Source organism: Meleagris gallopavo, chromosome 13 (assembly GCF_000146605.3).
Source record: "Meleagris gallopavo isolate NT-WF06-2002-E0010 breed Aviagen turkey brand Nicholas breeding stock chromosome 13, Turkey_5.1, whole genome shotgun sequence".
Classification (NCBI taxonomy): domain Eukaryota; kingdom Metazoa; phylum Chordata; class Aves; order Galliformes; family Phasianidae; genus Meleagris; species Meleagris gallopavo.
The window spans coordinates 10727498-10750762 of NC_015023.2; the positions used below are offsets into that span (position 1 = coordinate 10727498).

General features: G+C 58.3%; 2 protein-coding genes and 1 long non-coding RNA gene across 9 annotated transcripts in view; 2 read left to right on the top strand and 1 right to left on the bottom strand.

The window, feature by feature from the left end:
• LOC104912979 (C-factor-like) overlaps positions 1-23265 on the top strand; it is a 100247-nt gene that overhangs the window by 18434 nt on the left and 58548 nt on the right. The gene's annotated exons all lie outside the window — the stretch shown is intronic.
• LOC109369699 lies at positions 7-5031 on the top strand. Its single transcript, XR_002119116.2, has 2 exons — positions 7-790; positions 2965-5031. It is a non-coding gene; the product is annotated as an uncharacterized LOC109369699 (long non-coding RNA).
• RIPOR1 (RHO family interacting cell polarization regulator 1) lies at positions 4899-23221 on the bottom strand. 7 transcript variants are annotated; one of them, XM_019619625.2, is made up of 23 exons: positions 16690-17501; positions 16448-16574; positions 14414-14566; positions 14225-14303; positions 13966-13989; positions 13669-13722; positions 13307-13459; positions 13167-13230; positions 13049-13092; positions 12569-12694; positions 12169-12317; positions 11816-11945; positions 10058-10870; positions 9091-9230; positions 8786-8960; positions 8503-8638; positions 8267-8428; positions 8030-8188; positions 7556-7752; positions 7391-7474; positions 6891-6981; positions 6620-6683; positions 5758-5844 (listed from the first exon to the last, which is right to left on the bottom strand). In XM_019619625.2, the coding sequence occupies exons 1-22, from the start codon at positions 17222-17224 to the stop codon at positions 6661-6663; spliced, it is 3618 nt and encodes a 1205-aa protein (XP_019475170.1). In that variant the 5' UTR covers positions 17225-17501; the 3' UTR covers positions 5758-5844; positions 6620-6660. The 7 variants fall into 7 exon arrangements, with proteins under 7 accessions (XP_010716172.1, XP_010716174.1, XP_010716175.1 ...); XM_010717870.3 differs by lacking the exons at positions 6620-6683; positions 16690-17501 and adding an exon at positions 23031-23221 and having other exon boundaries at positions 4899-5844; XM_010717872.3 differs by lacking the exons at positions 6620-6683; positions 16690-17501 and adding an exon at positions 20435-20517 and having other exon boundaries at positions 4899-5844.

Consider the following 23265-nt stretch of genomic DNA (forward strand, 5'->3'; position numbering starts at 1 on the left):
GAGGGGAGGCTGTGCCACGCCCCGCCCGGCCCTGAGGGGAGCGGGGCGTTGTACTCGGTGCCCCGAGTTTTGTGTCCGTTCCGCATCCGCCTTGGGGCGGGAAGCCGCCTCAGCTATAGGAACGGGGAAGGCGTGGCACGAGTCCAGCGTGGAGACGGTGCCGAGGGGGCTGAGGGATCGATGGGTGCTGTGAGTTGGGTGAGGAGCTGACAGGCTGCCTTGAATTCGAGGGAAACCTCCGGGTGATTTTATAAATACCGACGAGTTGGCGCTTGAGTGGAACGTGCTGAGATTTACCTCAGCGCCCAGATTTACCTCAGCGCTGGCAGAGGCGAGCTGAGGGCGCTTCCTCTGAGCTCGTGCTGTGTCCTGTTTTTATTTTCCTACCATTAAAGCATGCAAAGTGAAGCTGGGTTAAAATTTGAATGGTTGAAGGTGCGTTGGAAAGAAGTTATTTCTTCCTACTTTGACACACCCAACAGACAGGGAGCTCAGAGAGAAAGCAAAGAGACCGAAACACTGCCAGGCTGGGCAGTTCTGGGGTTGCTGCAGTTGAGGCTGATAATAAATTCCTGCTCAGATTTTTCCCTTGTGAGGTGTCATAGAGGAGCAAAAGCTGTTTGGCAGCCCAGCCTTCACTCCAACCTGCTTGGCAAGTGACAAAACTATCAGACAGACACAGCATACATTAACATGTGTAAATTGTGCCCTTAAATCCCAGCCTGAACATCACTCGTGCTGTGGAGCTGTCATAGGGATGGGAAGAGCTTGCCAGGATGCTGTGGAGGAGGTGAGCTCTGTGCCTCTGCTTTCAGGGTTTATTTCACCTTATGCCCTCCTAGCCTTTATGTTGGTAGGAGGGGTGTGACTCCAATGGCTCTTTTAGGGCTGTTGGTTCATTTTGGAGGGTGATGGCACGAGCCCGAGTCCATTTCTTCATTCCAGGAGGGAAAACATAGCATGGCAGGCAGCTGCAGGGGGTGTGCTGTGACTGGGGTGTGGCTCTGATTGTTTAACCTCATCCGTAGGAGGAAAAAACTAGTGACAAAGTGATGTCACAGATTGACAGTTACAGGAGGTGAGAGGGTGTAGCCCCCTGCCATAACATCCGGGGATCTTAATTGCTTCTGTGGAGTGAATTTGATTACATTTGTTTTATTGTAAGCCATCAAACAATCAGTTCTTACTTTGAGGAGAGTAACATACGTTTCATGTGTGGCCACAAATCCTGCTTTAAGCTCAAAAACTTAGGTCAGCGTTACTTAATGTGAAGAGGAACACTATCTGTACGTAAGATGATGTTTTACTTTCCTTTAAATACTCACACCAGGCCAGGAGTAACTGGCTTCTAATGTTCCGTCTGCCTTTTCTTGGTAGCTGTCCAGTGGCAAATGTTGCACGTCCTTTGTGTGAGAAGCAGAAAGTATTCTCAGATACTTTCTCTTGGCCTTTTTCTTGGCAAAGATGCCTGAAATCATCTACCAGTGCGTGCTGGGGGTACAGCCGATCTCTTGGCCTTGGATCCCTCCATCAGAGGTGCTTTTGAGCTGATTTGCAGAGGATTCAAGCCTTTGCAGTGCATCCCACTGCCCTACTTTCAGCCTCCTGAAAATCACCCTCCTAGCATCTCCAGATTAGACACCCAGAGGCAGATGTTGCTTGGAAATTATCTGAAGTATCTGAAGTTATTTGTTCTGGAGCCACCTTGCCCATGAGCAGAAATGGGCAAGGAATGGAAAAGAAGTGGGAGCTAGAGCCAGTGAGTCCCTGGCTGCCTTGATGAGCTCCCAGCTCAGCTTTAACCCCTCATTTCCTGCTGTTTCTAAGTCTGTTCTCTGATCACCCTCAGACTGTACGAGGCTGCGGGAATCGCCCTCTTCTTTAAGAAGGAGAGCAAACGTTAATGTTAGTTTTGGACACTGCCTGGAGCACACTTTGGTCTCTGTATGAAGTGAAGCCCTAGCTGGTCACCTCAGAGGCGGTCCCTGGAGAACAAGCCCGTGCTGTGTGTATCAGTCCTGTGCTGAACAGTCAGTGACCCTGAGGACGCTGTTGTTTTGCTACAGCTAAATGCAGACCACTTTGCCTTCTGAATCTTCTATAAGTGCCCTAAAACGTGTGTGTAGTGAATGCTTTGGAAACACAGTTTCATACAAGCCTTGGCTAAGGTGAGAGGTCCAAATCTGAGCCTGCTCAAGCAAGAGAATCTCCAACTACTGTGACCTCCTAGATGTGACTGGGCATCAAAATTTGGGTTATTTCTTAGACAGGAAGGACGATCAGAGCTTGTGATGCCCCAAAGAGGCAGTGTCTCCTTGGGGTTGTTCTGCTCGGTGCTCTTGGGGTCACTGAATCTGATGTGCTGAGCAGCTGCACCAGCTCCGATTCTCTCCAAGGGGAGGATGCGTTGGCTGGTTGTTTATTGCTGGTCTAGAAAAAGGCTGTGTGCTCCTTTATTTACAAGGAAAACAGCAGTAAATGGGGTAAAGGAAAATCTTCCCAGAGCACGTGGGTAATGTAACCATGACATAGACATCTTCCCAAGGACTGCAGCTCCTGCAAAAAAGCAAGTGGCTGCAACAGTCATTGATGCTGCTGAGCACACGCACATCCGTGAGAGGGAGAGATGTTTGAAGTGCTGACACAGATTGGGCTGACAAACGCGGTGCTGGAGCACTGTCTCCTTTGAAACAGCAAACATGCTGCTGCACAGTGCGCTCTGTGGTGCAGCATCCATCCCTGTGTGCAAAGAGTGGCACCCAGCAAGCTGATCCATGCAGCTGCACAATTCCTGCACGAGGGCTGGAGCACACGTGAAGTCCTGGAGGGAAAAGTTCAGTCCTCTCTTTCCCATCACCAATGGATCCTTGGTGATGCTATTGCAAACTCATTCAGAACGAGGGGCTAGGCAATACATTCCTAAATTGACTCATATATATATATATATATATTTTTTTTTTCTAGATGATGTTAAAGCCGCACAAATGAGATTATTCCTAGGATTTACAGGAGCAGAGTCATTTTGTACTGACTTGCAGCACCCTGCCTGCCCTGACAGAAGGCTGTTTTCCTGCTCCAATCTCTGCAGCCAAGGTACAGCTTATCCTGGAAGATGGTATTCTGCTGCAGGGATGGGGCCAGGCTTTGGCAGAGCAAGGAGAACACCCACATAGGCTGCTGGAGCACTGAACTATTCGTATTTCTAGGGGTTAGTTGGGGGAAAAAGAAACGACACCGAACATAGAAGTCTGGGCCACTTAATACCTTCAGGGTGTTTCTGTCCACAGGCTATTACCCAACTGCAGCATGTGCCAGCCAAGACCCCTATCCTCACTCCTGCTGCCTGCAGCTGAGCATGATTCAGAGCTTTGGGAGGAATACTGTGCTTTTGGTCTGAGGCTTGTCCAACCCCCAAGTAGGTGGAATAATGCTAAGCTAGCACTGATGGAGCAAAGCATCTCCTGCTTGTACCTTTCCTGCAATCCTGTCTGCAGATAAAGCCACATCCAAAGTGGTTGCTCTGAAGGCAGCACCCTGACAGATGTCAGGCTCGTTGACGTGGTGCTGTGTCTGCTTGATGCTACTGTGTCCCAGATACCCAGCACAGACCTGGGTGGCAGAGAGCTGACCAGAGCTGCCCTGAGCCTCCTCCTGGCCTTGCAGGCTTATGGCACTAAAGCACACCCCAGTATGAGAGATGCCTGGTTTCCCTTGCTGCTGACATGGTGCTTCCCAACCACTTACAGGAAGCACGTGTCTCATTTGGGACACACTGTGCAATGCACCATGGCGTGCTGTCATCCCTTTTGCAGGCTCTTACAAAGCACTTCCACTAGCAGCTCACTACCAAAACAGAACAACCCAAGAGCCTGAGCTCCCTGGGACATCTGGGTCCCCTGCAAGAGCAGAGCGGGCAGGCAGAGCCAGCAGGATAAGAACACGGAGTCTGAGGCAGCCTGACAAAGGACTGTTATTAAGGATAGAGGTCCTGCAGGTTGCGAGCTGCTGGGCTTTGTTGAGAAACCCAGCGAGATGCTGCTGGAGCTGACCCCGGGGGTCTTTGCCACTGCTGGCTGTTGCATTTTGCTGCTTTAACCTACTCCCCCCTCAGAACTGTGGGGGCTGCTAAGATGATTAAGAGATCGGAGCATCTGCCATATAAAAAAAGAGCCTGGAAGAATGAAGGCTTGGAGTGGTTCTTATCCATGTCTCTCAACACTTAGTGGTAGGTAAAGAAGACAGGCAGATTCTCCTCAGTGTTGCCCAGTGACAGAATGAAAGCCATACTGATCACAAAACACAGGAATTCCATTTAAACTAAAGAAATGCTTTTTGTGCGAGGGTGGCTGAATACTGGAACAGGTGGCACAGAAGTGTTCTGGCATCTCCATCCTCAGAAACGGTCCAAACCTGGCATGGTCCTGAGCAGCCTGCTCAAACTAACTCCACGTTGAGTAGGGAGGAATGGAAGGCCACGTTCACATGTCCCTTCCCAACTCAGTTCCATAATTCCTTGATCTGTTGTGGCTTGTTATCACTGTGATGAGATGTACGTGGTTCCACCATTCTGACTTCCAGCTCTTGCCTCCCTTCTCTGGGGCAGGTCAGGGCTTCCCTGTTCTGAGCACAGCTCAGCTGTGACCCTGCTCTGCCCACTGCGGAGTGGCACCCTGGTGAGGCTTCCCATGCTCTGCAGCGTCTTGGTAACTCACACATAGCTCAGAGAAAGCAAAAACTCCTTGCTCTGCTAAAAGAGATGCCTGCTATACTGTTGGTAAAACCAGAAGGTTGGTAAAACCTGAGAAACACCCAGCTTTGTCTGTCCAGAGAGCCATCCACAGGCCATAGATCCCTGCCCCTTGGCACAGGGGCCAAACACCCACACAGCAACACCAACGCTCATTAAAGGTTTGCTTTTATTTCTGGTTTAAAATCAAAATTAGTCATTCTCTGTAATTACATTATATATAGATTTATAGAGACATTATAGAAAAGAATTTGTTGCTTTTTTTTTCCTGCAAAAAAAAAATTGTAAATAAAAAATAAAACGAACAATAACGAAAGGAAAAGGTGGCAGTGTCCGTCTGTCCGTCCCTCTGTCGCTCCTCCTGCCCTGCCCTCCACAGCACTCCCCAGCAGAGGGGAAGGGCTCTGGGCTGGGGCTGTGCCTCACTGTGTTCCACCACCGGAGAGGGACAGGAGCATGCAGAGCTGGAAAGAAGAAACGCCAGCAGAATATATTAATATATCTCATATCTCATTTTATTTAAGTCCTCTGGACTTCCAGGTGGCAAAAGGGCAGCGGTTCCCTCCCAGCCCAGGCGACTTCTGGAAAGAAACAGCATCGTTTCCAAAGTGTGAGTCCTTCCAGGAAAGGGCACGTGGCCCCGAGCAACAGGAAGGCAAGAGGCAGAGAATCCGGTGCGTCTCCCTGCCGCTCCCATCCCAGCAGCTGTAGCACGAAGGGTGGGTTCCCTGTGTGTTTTCAATAGCAGTCGATGGTGGGGTGTGCAGCGAGCCCCTCCTCTCCCAGGGGTGGGTGCGTAGCCCCCCACATGGCTGGTGTTTGGGGCAGGGGAAGCGGTGCTCCGTAAGGCAGTGTGCGGCCGTGGCGAGCTGCCGGCGGGGGTGATGCTGCAGTGCTGCTGTGAGCAGGGCCAGCGGCTGGGCCCGGTCTTTGCGAGCCCAAGTGCAGCCCAGCAGTGCCTTTGTCCTCAAGGGATGGCGGGTGGCTCTGTGTGGCATCTCAGAAAGCTGTGCTGGCCATGCTGGCTGGTGCGAAGATCCGTGGGAGGCTGTCCAGGGTCTCCTCCAGTCGCCGGTGCGCTGATTTGCCATCTTCCCCTGCAAGCGCGTGCCACGGTCAGTGAAGCAGAAGGCAGATGTTCTGCTCCCTGCCCATCCCTAGCCAGCTTCCCTAGCCTCACAACAAAAATGATGCTAATGCCTGACAGCTGAACCAGCATGGTACAGCCACAGAGCTCCTGGTGATGCGTTGGCACAGCTACCTGGGGAGGTGTGGGAGTGCCCAGCTGCAGAGGAGTTGGAGAAGCGTGGAGATGTGGCACTGGGAGGCACAGTCAGTGGACAGGGACTTGGGGATCTGAGAGTTTGGTTTTTTTTTTTCTAGTAGTTCTACTACAGAACTTTAGTAGTTCTGTGATTCTTGCATTCTCTTTAGCACACCCTTGGACAAATCCCATCTCTAAAAGCCCACAGAGTTCCCAGGCCAGGAGCTAGGGCAAGGGGGCCAGGCTCAGGGCTGTGCCAGGTGCAGCATCCCAACCTGCTGTGCACTTCTGCATGCACCCACACAGGGACCCCAAGAGCTTCCCAACACCCCCGCATACACACAGGGATGCACACTCCATGCTGAGAGATCTCTGCCCAGCAGCCCTGCACACAGATCTGCACACAGCAGCCATCCCCAGCAGAGCTGGTGACATGGGACACAGGACACGTGGCACCTATGTGCGCAGGCATTGCCGTGGGGCTACGAACAACCAAGACACACAGACTCCAAGAAGTGACGTGGCTGACAGGCTCTAAGACAGAGACATTTGTGAGCAAAGCAGCAGGAGTGGGGGCTGAGGGACAAGGACAGCTCACATGTCCCAACCTGTGCAGCAGCTGCCGCGATCTGGAGGCCTAGAAACCCACTCAGATGGTTCTCTCAGTGCCATCTAGCAAATAATAAATAACACCCACACTTAAGGCTGTGCAGACAGGAATCCTGCCCACCGCCACTCTCACCCCACAGAGTTTGGGCACCATGAGCCGAAGTACGGGGCAGGCAGGGATCAGCCCAGGTCCTTCTCTCCCTTGGGCAGTGTGACATGGGGGTGATGCCCCTCCAGCAGCCGTGAGCAGGGGTGACGCAGGACACTCACCACACAGCATCAGGCTCTGCTTGGCTGCCTCCCGCACAGGCTCCTTGTCTGTTTGGCACAGGTAGACCAGCTGTTCAATGCTCTCCTTGGCCTGTAGGAGAGGGGAGAGGGCAGAGGGCTGAGTATGGTTGGTGTCAGCCACGTGGATGTGACCCACAGGGGAAGGCAGCAAGGTTCCTGCAGCCCTATGGTAGGTAGCAGGCAGGGCAGACCCCTACTAGAGTTCAACCTCCAGACCAGCCCTGGGTAGAAAAAGTCACAGAACCATAGAATGGCTTAGGTTGGAAGGGACCTTCAAGATCATCCAGTTACAACTCCAAGAGTCCCTTGACTGTGCCCCCTTTCCCTTTCTACTGTATCCCAGCACAGTTGGGGCACCTCTAGGAGCTGGAGGCTGCACAGAGACAGTAGCGGGCAGCATCAGTTCTTCTCCATCCACCCCACAGCCAGCTCGGCCTCGAAGCAAATACCCCATGGGCTCCTTTGTGCACCCATCTCACCTTGAGGCAGCCCAGCGCCACGCAGCCAGCCACGCGTGTCTGCACCTCCTCATCCTCCAGCTGTCCCAGGAAGCACACGAGGGCCTGGGGCAGAGCGAAGGCTCAGTGCCACCACTCCAAGCAGCGACCCAGAGCCCACCTCCTCCCCTCCTGCCCATGGCATACCCGTTGGCGGAAGCGGGGGTTTTCTGCCAGGCTGCGGAGCTGCGCCGACACGGCGCTCACCACCTTGCTGTTTCCTTCCACGAGCAGCAAGCTGAGCGCCTTCAGCCCTTCCTTCTTCAGGCGGCCCTCGGGCACACGCTTCAGCGCCCGCAGCACTACGTCCTGGTCATCTGAGTTGAGGTTCTGTGCCAGCAGCACTGCGGGAACAGCCCGGTGAGCTGAGCATCCGTGCAGAGCTCAGCCTCCACCCACAGCAGGCGGGGACCCCACAAAGGATGCTGGGGGCACTGCCCTGCTGCTGGGGCACCTGAGTTGGAGACCTGCGGAAAGCGAGGTCCAAAGGGTGCCCAGGATGGGAGTGTAGGAGGGGGCTGAGCACCAGCAATGGTCAGGGTGTGCGAACCCTTGTGTGATACCCCATAGTGCTGTACACCCTACTGCCTCCAGCTCAGGGCCAGGCAGAGGGGCACCCACCTTCCTCTGCCAGCTCCATCACGTAGGTATCAAGCACCAGGGCACCGAGGGACTCAAAGTGGCTCCAGTACTGGAAGATGGTGACCTGCTCACCCTGGGTGCCACCAGGTCGTCGTGGCAGCCGCCGGTTCAGCACATCTTCCACCAGCTTCACACATACTGTGGGAAAATAACAAGGTAGGATGTGCAGTACCTCGTAGGGTTGGAGATTCTCTTCCTGCACACCCACAGGCTCACCTGCATCAGCCAGTCCCGGGTGCCGCTCACTGATGGGTGCTGCATACTGCGCACTGAGCACCTGCAGGAACCGCTCCACGGGGCAGGTGTAGATGTTGGGCAGCTCCACGCAGTGGTCCCAAAGGGGCAGCACCCCTTCTTTCCGTGTTGAGAACTGCACCACTGCAGGGACAGGTGGTGTCAAGCCTCACATCCAGCTGGCAGATCCCTCCTGCGCAGCCCCTTGCAGCCCTTACCTCCGGCAGCAGAGCCCGCTGTTTCCGACCGCTCCTCCATCAGTTGGCACACGATCTCCAGCACCTGTGCCTCCCGCAGCAGCCTGTCCAGGGCAAACATCTCCCGGCACCTCAGAGGCCCAAAGGTGCCCAGGTTCTGTAGGGCACAGGTATGTCAGTGACCTTAAGGACAGCACGGCCGCAGCAAGGCATCTCAGAGGGGCTTATTGGGGCTAGAAACTGTGAGGAGCCATGGCCAACCCCAGGATGTGTCCCACCATCGTGTCCCAGTCCCCAGTCTCACCAGCAGCAGGCGGTTGCAGTTGTGGAGGTGGAGCACCAGGGCCTTATCCAGGAACTCATTGCTGGTGCTCATGGGGTCTGTGCTGCCCTCAGAGCCACTGCACGTTCCAGTATCATCTGCTCCCACCTCACCAGCACTGGGAGCCCTGCTTCCACGCCGCGCTCTGCTGGCCCTCCTGCAAACCAGCGAGAGACTGAGCCAGATCAGCACAGGGCACCTGAATCCAGCCCTTCCTTCCCCACTAGAGCTCAGGACCCCAACCCCAGCTGCTCTGTGCCTCTTCCACGAGACACTGCTCCGCACACCTCTCATCCTGCAAAGCCTCTTCCTCTGAGCCCTCCGAGTCCTCCATGTCAGAGGTGTTGAGGAAGCTGAAGCTCTCCAGAGCATGCTCCACTGTGAGGCTGATGCTGGAGGCACGGCTGAGGAACACACCCTGCTTGTGCTGCAGAGGAAAGAACTGTCAGATCTTAGCAAGCCACTCTAAGGGGCCTCACTACCCTCATCCCTGAGCAAGGTCATCAAGGATGGCCCCACCACTACAGTCATTGTCATGAGGGATGTCCCCAACACCGTTGTAACAATTAGACAGATGGATATGATTGAAAAAGGTGTTTCACCAGAGATGTAGTAACAAAGGATCAGCACCATAGAAAGGTGCTATAAAGGAAGGGAAGAAGATTGCTTACCCTTATCAGAAGATTCCAGGTTCACAGAGGAAAGCTTCACCAAGGAGGGATCTCCAACCAGAGATCCTTCCCCAGTGACAGCCAGCCCTTAAATGAGGTCTGAGAGAGGTGCAGCCAGGCACCACCCCTTCTTATCACACAGCTGAATTGCCTTCACCTGTGCTCCCAGGGCTGACCCAGTCCTTTCCTCAGGTGCTCAATCAGCGGTTCAGGCTGTGACTCAACAGTTCCCATACAACTGTTGTCACTGGACGGTGCCAACCTGGATGGGCCCACCAACTTTGTACTCTGGGCAGTACCATCCAGATGGCCCCACCACCCTCATCCCTGGTCACTGCCATCTGGGATGGTCCCACCAACCTTGTCCCTTGAGCAGTGCCATCAGAGATGGCCCCAGCACCCTCATCACTGCCATAAGGGATGACCTCACCACTATTGTCACTGGTCACTGCCATCAGGGATGCCCCAACCACCCCCATAGCTGAGCAGGGCCATCAGGGATGGCCCCACACCCTTGTGCCCTGGGCAGTGCCATGGCTCTTGTCATTGTTCTCTGCTGTGGACTCCCTCCGGGCCCCCTCACCAGCAGGATCTCCTCCAGATGTTTGAGCTCCCGTTCCAGGGGCTGCAGCTCTGGAAACTGTCCCCGATAGTCATCCAGGGCCGAGGCCAGGAGGCTGATGGCCTCTTCCAGCCCTGAGTCCACAGCCTTCACCCGTGGGACCGCTGGGGGGCTGGTGGCCAGGTGTGGGGCTGGGACGGGCCCCTCCTCTGCGGGGGCCTGTGCCAACACCACGGCCGGCGTGGGGGCTTCACTTCCACAAACGTCCTGTGCCGGTGCTGGGCTTGCTACTGGCTCAGCCTCCACCTCACAGTATTCAGCCCATGCCACCATGGCACGTGGCTTGGCCTCAGGGCCACTGTCCTTCCCTGCCCAGGTCTCTGGCACCGAATTCGAGGCACCAGGGAGGGAGTCATTGTCCAGCTTGCCCGCATCGTGTTCCTCCAGGCTGGGAGAGTGCTCCCATTGGCTCTCCGTAGCCTTGGCCTCCATGCTCGCATCCACGCTGGCTTCACTGATGTGGCTGAGAGTCCGGGTGTAGGGCACATGCCCGTTGGCCACAGCATCCTTCTTGCAGCCATCCTGCTCTTCTGGGGGCTCAGGCAGATCTGTCCCAATGGGGATGCCGCCGCCAGCCCCAGTCTCCTCCTGCTGCTGTGAGAAGGAGATCTCGATGGCGGGGGCCGAGGCCTGCACCTCGGGCTGCACGATGGGCTTGTGGGCGGCGTGGCGAGTGCTGCTGGACAACTGGGGGCTGGAGGAGTCATCTGACGACTCAGAGGAGATGGACCAAGCTGTGCCGTTCTCCAGCTCCTCCTGACGCCGCAACATGTTCTAGGGAAGGGACAATGACATGTCAGGAGGCACTGAGGCTGCTGTGATCTTTGGGGCAGGAATGGGCTCCGCTTGTTGTGCTGCTGCCCTTTCCAGCTGGGGGGACCCCGCCATGGTGCCAATGGGTCTACCAGCATGGGGTGATGGGGTCCACAGCAGCAAGACAGCAACAGCCCCACCACCAGCCTGCAGAGGGCAGCACCAGTGTCACATCAATGTCACACTGATGTCACACCAACGTCACACCAACACCGCCTTGACACTGCACCCCTGTCACCAATGCTGGGCACCACACCACTGCACCGACATCATGCCAGTGCCACACTGGTGTGACGTCAGTGTCACCCCGGCACCACACCGTTGTCATCCCGATGTCACACCAGTGTCACCCCATCATGCTACCAATGCCACACCAGCACCACGCCGATTTCAAGCTAGAGTCACGCCAGCACCCCGCCACGTTAGCACCGTGTTGGCCATCACACCAATGCCACAGCATGGCATGGCCACCAGTGCAAGGACAAGGCCGGGTCTTCTACTCGCTGGTGAGCAGGAGTCGAGCAGCTACACTACAGCAGGATGGCCACGCTGCTGGGCTACACTACAGGCCGGCTCCAGCCATCGCACTTACGCGGCCTGGCTGCGGCCATCTCCCAAGCTCGACCGAGGAGACGTCGCCGCAAGAGCAGCTCCGAGACAGCTTCTCGAAGAGTGTCTCCCGAAAGATGTCCAACAAGGACCAGCCGTGCTTGTCGGCTGCCCGCAACGGGCTCTTGGGCAGAGAGAAGAGGAGCTGTGAGGGCAGGAGGGCCGGCGCCGGAAGCCGTGGCCGGATGGATGGAGCTGTGCCACCCATTGGGACTTCCCCTGGCACACTCAACTCAATAAAGCAAACCCCATCATGGGCGCTTCAACCCAACCGCGTTTGCCCAGCTCCATGCTTACATAGAAAGCCTGCTCCCGCAGGGACGGCGTATCAGGTGGGCTCTGGTTATAGGTGGAGAAGCGCTTGTTCACCGTGGAGGCCTTGTTGACGGTGCTGGCTGCCGAGGGCTGGTCATCCTTGTCGAAGGGGCTGCAGGGGAGAGAGGGGAGGTGAGGGAAGCACCCTAAGCCAGAAGGTCCCAACACTGCAGCGAGCTGGGGGGTGTCAGACAGCACTTCAAGGTGCTCTTCAGTCCACCTCTGGCCTTCCAGAACAGAAGGCCGATTTTGGGATGGGTGAAAGCTCAGGATAGGCCAGTTGTTGGTCCCCATTCCTGCTAGACTCAACTGGCAAATCCTGCTGAGATACTCACTTCCAGGTCACCTCCAGGCTGAGTTTGAGGGTACCCAAGTCGTTGATATCCACCGCCACTACCTGGGGGAGAGCTGCAAAGAGGTCCTTGGTCTCACAGGACACGTTGCCCACCACCACGTGGTTGGCCAGGCTCTTTAACTCCGTCACCTGGGGAAGGAGGAGGAGAGGATGAGACAAAGCCATCATCAGTCAGGCTGCTGCCAGGATGCCATCACCATGGAATAATATCCTCTTTCCCAGCAAAGGGTGGGTTTGAGTGAGGTCCAGTTCCCTCACTGTCTTGTGTGTGCCCAGCACAACCACTGCAGGTGTTGCCCTAACGCAGCTCCTGCCAGGAAAGAGCCCACTGGCCCACAGCGTCTCTGTCCCAATCATGCTCTGACTGCAGGGCTCCCTACCTTGATGGAGAGGAACTCGGTGATGAGAGGCAAGAAAACCATCTCCTCGCTGTCCCACACCTGCTTGCTGTTCACCTCGATGCGTCCCCGCAGCTTCCACCGCTGCCGCCCGTACTTCATGAAGATCTGGGGGAAGAGCAGAGGCATGGAATGGGATGCCCAGAGAGGTGGTGGTCAGACAGCCAAGGTCAGGCTGCACAGGGCTCTGAGCACTGATGACGGGTGTCCCCGTTTATTGCAGGACGTGGGAGCAGATGGCCTTTAAAGGTCCCTTCCAACTCAAATCATTCTATGATCCCATCATTCATAGGGCTGGGAGTTTTCTCTGCAACCCCAGGCCACCCACCACAGGTCCCCAACATACATTCCTGCTTGACACCAACACCCAAGGACAAGGCCCACCCGTGCCCCTCATGCTCAGCATGGACCGCAGAAGGGAGGAGGACAGATCCCCATCCATACACCCAAGGCTCCACCAACCTCATACTGATCACCAGCGCAGAGCCGGGCGAAACCTGCCAGCCCTGCAAGAGAAGGCAGAGGGACGATAGGACACAGCAGGCTAGTGCTGCTCCAGGGCTGGGATGGGATGTGTTACCTTTCATCCGAACATGGAACTCTCCCAGCTGGCTCTCCAGCTCACTCTCCAGCAGGCACATGTTCTGTGGAACAGAGCACCCATCACTCAGCACCCATAGGGTCAACACCTCCCAGCCCACCTAGCATCGGGTGCCTCACCTCTGTGTACTCCTTGTAGCCCTTGCTGGCCTCAGCCAGGCTCTCACGTGCCTCTCGGCTGCCCGGTGAGCCCGTGCTGTAGGCTTTGACCATGTTGTGGGCCCCATCGCGGAGCCGCCGCTGGATGCAGTAGGCTTCATACAGCTCGTCGATCTGCAAGGACAGGCCAGGGGTGCAGTGAGGGGCAGGGGGACAATGGCAACAGGGATAGTGGCTTCTTGAGGTGGTCTCCCAGTGCTCAGGGCACTGCAGGTTTGGCTTGGCATCACCGGAGCCTGGGAGCCAGGTGGGGAAGAGCACCGTGGTCCCAGTGCTGAATAGAGGCCAGAAACCCACAGAAGTACCCGGTCCCCAGCTCCTACCTTGCTAGCATGAAACTCCAGGCGACGCAGGAAGCGCTCGATTGACTTCACTTGCTGGAAAAGCAGAGATGGTGTGTGAGGCTCCCTGAGAGGGGCTGCGGGCCAGGATATGGCCCTGCCTCACACTCCTGCTGTGCGATAGGACGTGTCCCAAGAAGCAGGCTACAAGCCACCACCAGTATCTGCTTTGTCCTCTGCTACCCCGAGTGCAGAGTCCCAACCCTGGCTGCACAGGGGAAGGTGGGTGCGGAGGAGATGTGGGGAGGCAAGGTGATGGGGCACACTGCTCCTGCTTACCTTATCCAGATCGTAGAGAAAGCCCTGGAGGAGAGAGGAGAGAGATAAGACGCAGCACAAAGCCAGCTCTGCTCACCCAGGGAGCACCCAGCACCCATAGCATGGCAGGAGGACAGGACCCCATGCAGCCCTACACCATGGACTGTCCCCCGATGTCTCCGCAGGACATAGCTGGACCATGAGCTGCCCCAACCATACCAGAACCCCGAGCATCTGCACAAAGCACCTCTCCCTACAGACTCTTCCCAGCACCACTCACCAGGCGCGAATTCCTCTTGGATTCACGGATCTGGGTGCTGAGCTTCTCCAGTTCCAACTGGTGGACCTCCAGGTAGGCCCTGTGGACAGCAGCACCGCAGGCTCAGACAGGGACCTCAGCCCACACCACCCAGCCCCACAGACACCTTGGGGCACCCCGATTCCAACCCCTAGCAGCCCCAGCACTTACGTCAGACCTTTCTTGAGCGCTTCGTACACCTCATCTAGGCGATTGGGCTGAGGCACCTTGGGTGGTGGGGATTTGTGGGACATTGAGAACATCCTACTGACCCTGGAGCCAGTCTTGCGGGAGACGGTGGGTGTGAAGGGCGAGAGGTTCCTGCTGAGAGAAGCAAGTGAAGCCAACACGGCCATGGTGAGCCCACGGCACTGGGGTCCTCCCAGGTGCCTGTCTCACAAGGAGTTCCAGAAAAGAGGCCAAGTCCCAAGAGCTCCGTCCCGACCTGCCTGCCTCTCCCACATCTCCCCGGCACCCAGTCAAACCGGCCAGCAGGGCCGGGCGGGATGAGGCCATGTGCGATTGCAGGGCTGGGAAATGCTGCCTGCCCCATGTGCCTGTGTCCCTGGGTGCATGTAGCTGCCCCAAAGTGGGCATGGAAGAAAGGTTGTCCAGAGAAGTTGTGAGTGTGCCGTCCCCGGAGATGCCCACGGCCATGGATGGGGCACCCATCCCACAGCAGGGGGTTGGAACCGAATGGGCTTTGAGGTCCCCTCCAACCTCAGGCATTCTAGGATTTATGATTCTATGACAAGGCAAACCCACTAAGCTTATTGTGGAGAAGAGCAGGGAATGAACCCCATCTCAGAGGACCCCAAGATGCTGGCTGTGGGCATGCCTCCATGGGATCCTCAGCTCCTTTTAGGAGGAGCAAAGGCAAATTTGCATCTGCCAGAGCCAAGTGCTCTCCTTGAGTGACCATGGGAGCATCTCCAGCCCCAAACATTCTCTAGAGAGTAACCACGCTCTGCTCCACCCTCAGTGCTTTGGATGGCCATCGTGCATCCCTGAGGACAGAGAGGGACCTCTCAGGTGTCAGCACAGGAGCAGCATGGGGACACGTGCCTGTCACCCCCCCATCAGCACAGCAACACAGAGCACAGATATCACAGAGATATCACTCCATGACCCAGAAGCGCCGCGCATCCTAACACTACCCCTCCTGCCTTGTGCAGTGTGAGCACGGCCCAGCCCCACCAGCAATGCCCCAGGCAGAACAGCCCTTCCCTTCAGCCCTCTAACGTAGCCACGTCACTAGTCCTGGCCTGGACCTCCCATCCTACGTGACTCCTTGGAGAGCAGCCAGAAGACTTCCCCGAAGCATCGATACGGGAAAGTGAATATTTTGGCCTCAACCCAAGCCAACATGATGGGCGAGTGCTTGTTTTGCACATCCATCCCTTCCTCCTCCTCATCTGCCAAGGCTCTGGGCACCACAAGGAAGAGCTGAGTGCGGCTGGGGAGCTGCTCCCAGGCATGTGCTCGTGCCACAGAGGTGCCTGCTTGGAGGTGCTGCTGGAGCACGACTCGCTTGTGCCACCACTTCCCAACTACTCCTTGCTAGGACTGGGAGGTAAGGAGAACCGAAAAGGGCTCCAAAGCATTAAAATGGCACAGTCCAAACCCACAGCACGTCTGTGTCTAAAGAACCACGCAAGGAACGGGGAAAGAAGCAGAGGAAGGTGCAGGGTGGTTCTCCTTGATGTAAGTTTGGCACAGAAGAAGGGAGGATGTGATGGGTGCCACCAAGTCGCCAGCAGCGGAGAGGATGAGCAAGGACCGGCTGCTTGCTGATCCTCACAGCAGAGCTCATGGGCAGCCAAAAAAACCTTCCAGCACCAGGTTTAGGATGGCCCAGAGGAAGCCCTGACTCACACCAGCTCTGAAGGAGAAACTTGCAGCCATGGGACACTGAGGGGCCGACACACAAAGCTTCAAGACCACATTTGTTCCTCCACCACAGCCATTAAATGCGCTGGGGTGGTCACAAGGCAGCCCTGAGGAACTTCCTAAGGACCACCCTGCCGTGCCTGCCCTGGGACAGGGACAACCAAGTGTTGGGGTGACACAGGATGGGCTCAGCAGCCCCAGTGCCACATCTCTACGTACCACCAATGTTCCCCTGGAGAGAAGGGACAGCACCTTGGGTAATACCACCGTGCCCAGCCCCCAGCGTGCCGCGCAGCACCAGCACCCATCTCCTACCTGAAGGGCCGCTCTGCTGTCGAGTTCACCCCGGCGAACGACTGGCTCCTATTGATCTTGGCGACGAGGACTCGGCGCTGCGGCCGCGCAGACAGCGACATCGTTGAGTGTGACCTGGAGGGCCTCCCTGCGGGGACACGAGACAGCGGGGTCACCGCCAGCAAGGCATGGGGCTGCCACTGAGCAGCCCCCGGGTTCATCACCACATGGCCCATGGGAAGAGGCTGAAGCCCGATGCCCACCGCGGTTCCTCCAGGACGTGGCCATGGCAAAGCCCCCGGAGCCCTGCTTGTCCCCACACGTGTCCCGCTGTCCCCCTGCCACCCGCAGCAAGCACAGGAACGGTGTGGGGCAGGACCCTGCTGCCCAGCCCTGTGAGCAGGACGGAAACCCGCAGACGACAAAGCACTTTGGAAAGTCCCCAGCCTTTGCCAGGAGCTCTGTTGTCAGGAAGGGAAAGGCAGAGCTATTCCTGGTCCTCCAAGAAGTCCCTGTAGCCACTGCAGGAGCCCCGAAAATGCTGCCTGTCCTCATGGCAACGGCATCCACATGTCCCGTGCAAGGTAGAACCAATCCCCGAGTGCCAAAGCCCTGACCCAGCTGCCAGCTGGAGAGCGTCGCCACATCTCCAGCCACCACTGGATGCAGAAGCAGAGAGTTTGTGGCTCCTCCTGCTGTAACCAGCTCCAGAGTGGGGTCCCCAAGGTGTGACAGAGCTCTGAGCCCATCCCAACCGTCCCCACGCAGCACGCACCTGCCCAGCCAACACAAAGCCATGCCCCAGCCTCCTCAGCACCGTGCTGTGCCCCGTGTCCTCAGCACCCAGGGACACTGCACCAAGGCCACCAGGAGCCAGCAGCTGCCACCGCTGATGGCTCCCTGCAAATGGGGCCAGGATGCAGCAGGTCCACGTCCCACACTTGTGCTCGGTCCGAGCCAAGCAGCTCTGCAGGTCTTGGTGTTGCCTTGGTCCCTTCAGTCACCAGGACAACGCTGCCCCAATTAAGCTCATTAGGAGGAGCTGTAATCCCTGCAGGGCCTGGGCAGATTACCTTCTGCAGGGCGGTTTAATCTGCTCCCCACTGAGCGAGTGGGGCCTGTGGCACGGGTGGGCTGTTCTATGGAGAAAGCACCCAGCATCCCCACAGCAGTGCTTGGCACACATGGAGTCCATCCTTTCCAATCCCAAGGGCATAAGGGGTATTCCAAGAGGGGCCTTCAGCAGCAGGAAGCACATAGGTGAAAGATGCTGAGGTTGTCACCAGGGAGCAGTGGCAGGATGGAGTGATGCTCAGAGTATTCCCAAATCCCTCAGGGTGTCCCCCACACTGGGACCTCGAGCATCAGGACCATGAAAAGCACTGCCAGGAGTGATGACATGGCATGGCCAGCTCCGTATCCTCATGCTCCATCCTCGGGACTGTGACTTCATCCCAATCCAAAGCACCGTGACACTGCAGTTGTCAGCTCCAGCCTCGTGTTGCCATGTCCCCAGCCCCAGGGCCAGGAGCTCACTGAGGAGGGGAATGCCCCATGAACCCCATCCTGCTCACGGTCTGCAGGACTGCTTGGGATGCTCGAGCCTGGCACTCGAGCCTGGCACACATGGGCACTGAGTGGCAGCAGGGTCTGTTCCTGGCATGCTCTGCTGGCGGAAGAGAAGCCCCAACATGGTGCATTCCTGACATTACCGAGATAAGGAGTACCTGGTACGCCACAACACCGAGCCTGGGGCACGCTTGGAAGGGATAGTGGCCACAGCTCCTCGCCCGTGGGGCTCTGGAGCCCCTCGCCACGGGGCAGCCAGCACTGGGTGGGTCACCCACACGTCTGTGTCCCTGCCACCCGCCGAGCCCACGGCACATCCCTCCTGCTCCTTGTGGGTGGCAGTCCCACAGGTCCCCACGCAGCCTCGTGTCCCTGCCCAAAGGTCCAGTCCCACAGCCCCACAGAGCCACAGCCCCTGTCCCTAATTACAGTGCTACCGAAGCCGTCTTCTGACAAAGCTATGTGCCTCACCGCCCTTGGATCGTGGAGCACCCGCAGTTCTCCCAGTCCTACAGCCTGTCCGTCTGTCCGTCCATCCCCATCGCTCCGTCCGGCTGCTGCAGGCAGCGCAGTGGGGACACCACGGCCCTCCCCTGGGCTCTCCGACCCGGCTGCTGCTCGTGTCCCCGTGCCCGGTGCTCCGCAGATGATTCCAATCCCAGGAATGCTGCTAGCAGCTTCCTTCGGCGCATGGAGGGGGCAGTCCGACCGGCTGGGTTGGTCCCGGCTGGTTTCTGTTCCTGACACTCAGACAGCAGCCTCAGGTCGCTCTTTCGGGTTTATCAACACGGCGGGAGGCTGAGACGCCCCAAGAACCCAAACCCAAACCGGCTCCTTGTGAGCCCCTAGCCCGGCTGCTGCATCCGGATGCATCGCACCCAACGTCAACCAAGCAACGCCCTCTAGGTATCCCCTGGCACGATGGGGTGCACCCAGCTCCCCCCAGTACCACGAGGCACCGTTTGGAGAACTCGCCCTTGTTAGGAGGGTAAACCATGAGGGAGAACCTTTGGAGCCTGCAAACGCAGGCGCTTGGCACCATTCCCTCCACCCGAGCCGCTGCGTCCTTGTTTGCACAGCTGCGTCCCCGCTGCACGCCCCGGCCCCCCGCCAGCCTCTTTCCGGCCCAGGACAGCGCTTGGCCGTGTTCAGTCCTCCTTCCTGCCCCGGTTCAGAGATGGGGGCATCCGGGGATCAATGGAGGGCCTGGGAGCCGCCTCTCCCCTGACCTCCTCCGCATTATGGCCCCTTCCCCACCACCCCCCACCCACCGCGCACGGGGGATTGGGGTTCAGAGTGAGATGAGTCAGGAACTGTGAAATTAGCAGCTCTCTAGCTGGGGAGAAGCCAAAGCCATTCGTGCTTGGGGTCATGGAGCTGTGGACCCTATGCTGAGTGCTGGGACCCCACGCTGGGCGATGGCACCCGTGGTGCCGGTGCCTGCCCTCCTGGCTATGGAACCGGCTCCTTGCACCAAAGTGGGAGGGCGGCAGGAAAGGGAAGGAGCTGCTAATGGGAAGAATTGGAGGAAGTGCTTATTTACCCCTCGGAGCGTCCCCAAGGAAGGGCAGGGCTGGGCTGGACACATAGGGGGATGGGGACGGAGCGCCTCGCAGCACGTCCTGGGGCACCCGGTGGATCCCGGAGGGAGGGATGCCAGCCCCGAGGTGGCACCCAGGGAGGAGGCTGCCTTAAAGGGTGGTTCGAGCACGACCTGTTTTCTAGGGCATCTCCTGGGATGTGGCCGTGGAGGTGCCGCACCCAGCGGGATGGGTCCCCTGGAGGAGGACAGGGCCGCAGTGTGGGGGCACTCACTGGGATCCCTGTCCATTTGGGTGGATCCTCTCTGTATCCCCTAGGTAAGGATGTGGCACCCTCTTCCCCAATGCCTCTGGGTCCTGGTGGAGGTGGCAGAACTTCACAAAGGTCCCAAATGCCATCTTCTCCCCCAGGATGCTCATTCTCAGGCAGCTCAGCCCCAAACCCCGCAGACAGGAAGAGCCCCAGGATTCCCCTGTTCTGTGCAGGGTGGGCAGCTGGCCAACACTAGACCCGCAAATACCCAGCACAACCCCACACCTCTGCCACAGTGCCACAGGGCCACATAACAGCCAGACCCTCTCCCCAGTGCCCCTGGCTCACCTCCCCTAGGGCAAGGAGGGTGAAACCCCTCACCCCGAAAACACCCCCCAAAAGACCAACTACAGTGCCCCGCAATCCTCAGGGTTCCCTTTTCCCCACCTCACCACTCGGGGTTCCCCAGATTAAGAACATCTGCCAAGCAGTGGGGGCACATGTGCCTCCAGCACCGCATTGCTGAGCTCATCAAGGGAATTCTGCTACGGGGAACACAGCACCCCGCAACCCAAGCCCCAAACCACTCCCCCTCGCCTTGCTCTGGCCGTGTTTTAGTGTCAGGGAGCCTGCCGGGCTCAGTACCTCTCTGCTTGTCGTTCATGGTGGAGTGCAGCAGGGAGCGGAGGGGCCCAGCAGGCTCTCATGCTGCAGGACTGCCGGGACTGAGGGCTTGGTGCTGGCTGTCCCCTCCCATGGGCTGACGGCACTGCCCCACTGCGTGCCTCAAGGGCCGGGGAAGGGAGGACGTCCGTCCATCTATCCGTCCCCTGTGCAGGGAAGGGGCCCTTTTGATAAGCGTGGCACAACCGACCAGAACTCACGTCGCTGCTGCTCTCTTCTGGGCGGCTTTATTTTAATTTAGTTTAGTTTTGAACCCCACTGGCAGAGGATTTGCCGGCCCTGAGTTTCCTAGCCTGTGCTGTGCGGAAGCTGCCTTCAGTTGTGGCTCTGTGTAGGGTGCTGGAAGGCTGGGTGCCTTCCCCACGTGGGAACCCAAGGGCACAACGGTGGCACCTGGAACGGCACCGTGTTCCTCATGCCCCGTAGGAATTCGGCATTAAAACCAGCGGGGCGTGAGGGTAGCCCACGTGTTTCCACATCCTGAGGGGCTGGATGAGGTACAAGGACAGGGAAAAGCCCTTTGCAGAGCAATAAGGGCAGTGTGAACCCATGTCCCAGTCCCTGCAGAGCCATGGGACCCCGTGGCCCATCTGCAGCACAGATGTGAACTTCAGGTCCTGCCCTTTGTCTGACCATAACCATGGCTCCCAAGGAGGAGGCTGGAGCAGCACAGCCCCATCCCAGCTGGGAAGGGCTGCCGTCAGTGCCGCAGGAAGAGACGCCTCCCTCTCGGCTCCCTTCCTGTTTGCTGCTGCTTTTAGAGGGAGGTCAGGCAAGGTTCAGGAAGAAAAGCACCAGGGCAGAGCCTTGGAGGGGTGTTACAACCCCGAGATGTCACTGGTGCACCCTGCCACCCCATTGTGCCGCAAGGAGGTGGCACTGGGCAGCATTCCCCCATCACCAACCTGGGGACAACATCCTGGTGCTCACTGCACCACGGCAGGGAGCTGGCAGCAGGAGTGCAGTGTCACCCCCCACCCCGGTGACACCAGCAGGGAGCAGAGCCAGCTGCCCAGCACGGTGACATCGCCCTTCTCCTTCATCCCAATGGAACTGCAGAGCTCCCAGTGCTGGCACTGCGATGCTGACATCCTGCTGGCTGCCGCCCCAAGCTGGTGCCCGGCACACGCCCAGGCAGCGCGCCTGCAGCCGTGGCCCATGCCAGTTCATTTGTCCTCATTAAAGCTTAATGAGGGCTGCCTGGTGGTGGGCAGCGAGGGCACTGCGCAATGGGAGGCCGCCAAAAGGCTCTGAGGGATGTGGGTGTGGCATCCCATCCAGGTGATGTCCCATCTATGTGATGTCCCCATCATCTGCTTCTCTGCTGGGTCTGAGCCTCCCGCAGCCCAACCAGTGCATCCCAGTGGGGATGGACTGGCAGAAGCTGGAGGCAGGACAAACGCCCTGGAGATCCCACGTCCCAGAGGCACTGAGCACTGGAGATGTCCCTGCACTGCTGTCCCCAGCACCGCTATGATGTGCCATAGAGGCCACCTCCGAGGTGTCCCCTCGTCCCCTCCAGTGACAGCGGCACCAATGAGACAAAGGTGATCAAGGAGCTATTTCAGGCCCTCCTCCTCACGCAGCCCCGTGCAAGGGGCTGGGGCAGGACCCCTTGGCACCCAAGTAAGCGTGCGTGGGGAGGGGACGGAGGTGACAGCGGGGGTGACAAAGTCGTCCCCGTTGGGTTGGGCTGGAGGCCTCTCGTCACTTCCTTGCGCCATCCCCACGCAGGGCAGAAATAGCACAGATATAAGCAGCGGCCCTATTTATATAGCCCTAAGCGCAGGGCCTGGGGCCGGGCGGTGGGAGCGGCCCTACAGCCCCGCAAAGCAGAGGCCCCGCAGCCCCACAGCAGTGACGCAGCCCCAAACGCCGGCCCCAACCCAAAGCCACTGGGGTCACAGCCTCCGCCCTACGTGAGGGTCTCTGGGGGGCTCCCAGCCCCCTCCGGACACCCCAGAAGGAGCACAGAGCCACGCGTCACCCCCCGGCCCTGCTCGGCCCCGCTGTCCCCAGCTCCCGGCCCCACGGGGGGACACAGCAGAGCCCTGCTCCGGTCACCACGGCCAGGACGAGGGGTGAAGCCGCCCGCTCCTCTTGGAGGTGCCACAAATGGATCCAGATCAGGGCCAGGGCGCAGCAAAGCCCCACGGCGCAGCGGGGAAGGGGTTAACGGCACTCCGCTTCCCAAAGGATTTCTTGGCAGGGCCGGGAGATAGGAGGATGGGGCCGGCAACAAAGCCAGATCTGTCTCATTAATTCCTCCGAGCATTCCTCCCTCCGCGAGGAGGAGGAGGAGGACGAGGCGGCAGCCCCCAGACATGGCCGTCACCCCCCGTCCCCACGGGGCAGGACGGGATCTCAGCCCCTCTGCCCCAGCTCCGGTGTCACCGCGTCCCCGAGGCGGCAGCGGGGTCCCCCACCCGCCCTCGCTCCGCTCTCCCGTCCGGATAAGGGGATGGAGGGACCCGACGTCACCCCCAACCGCACCCCAAAAGGTGACCCCAGCAGAGCCCCCACCGCGGTGACAGCGCCCGAGGACGGCGGCACTCACATGTCCCAGGAGAGGCGTGCGATGGGAGCGGGCCTGGCTGGGCGCATCGCCTTTGTTCCTCTCCCATGGACGGGGAGCAGGCAGGGACGGCTCAGAGGCGCTTGGCAGCGCCCACCCCGGCCACTCTCCATGGAAACGCAAGAGCCATGTGATTTCGGCAGGAAACCGCGGCAAGGCCGGCGCCAATGGCGGATCCAGCGAGCACCTCCCCTCCGGCCCTCCCTCGGGAGCCGCC

Coding starts and splice junctions, on each gene's coding strand:
- RIPOR1 (XM_019619623.2), bottom strand. CDS start 17,224: ATGGCTTTGTGTTGGCTGGGCAGGTGCGTGCTGCGTGGGGACGGTTGG. Junction 14,567..16,447: donor ACAGCAGAGCGGCCCTTCAG/GTAGGAGATGGG, acceptor TGCTTCTCTCAG/CAGGAACCTCTCGCCCTTCA. Junction 13,460..13,668: donor TGGAGTTTCATGCTAGCAAG/GTAGGAGCTGGG, acceptor CTGTCCTTGCAG/ATCGACGAGCTGTATGAAGC.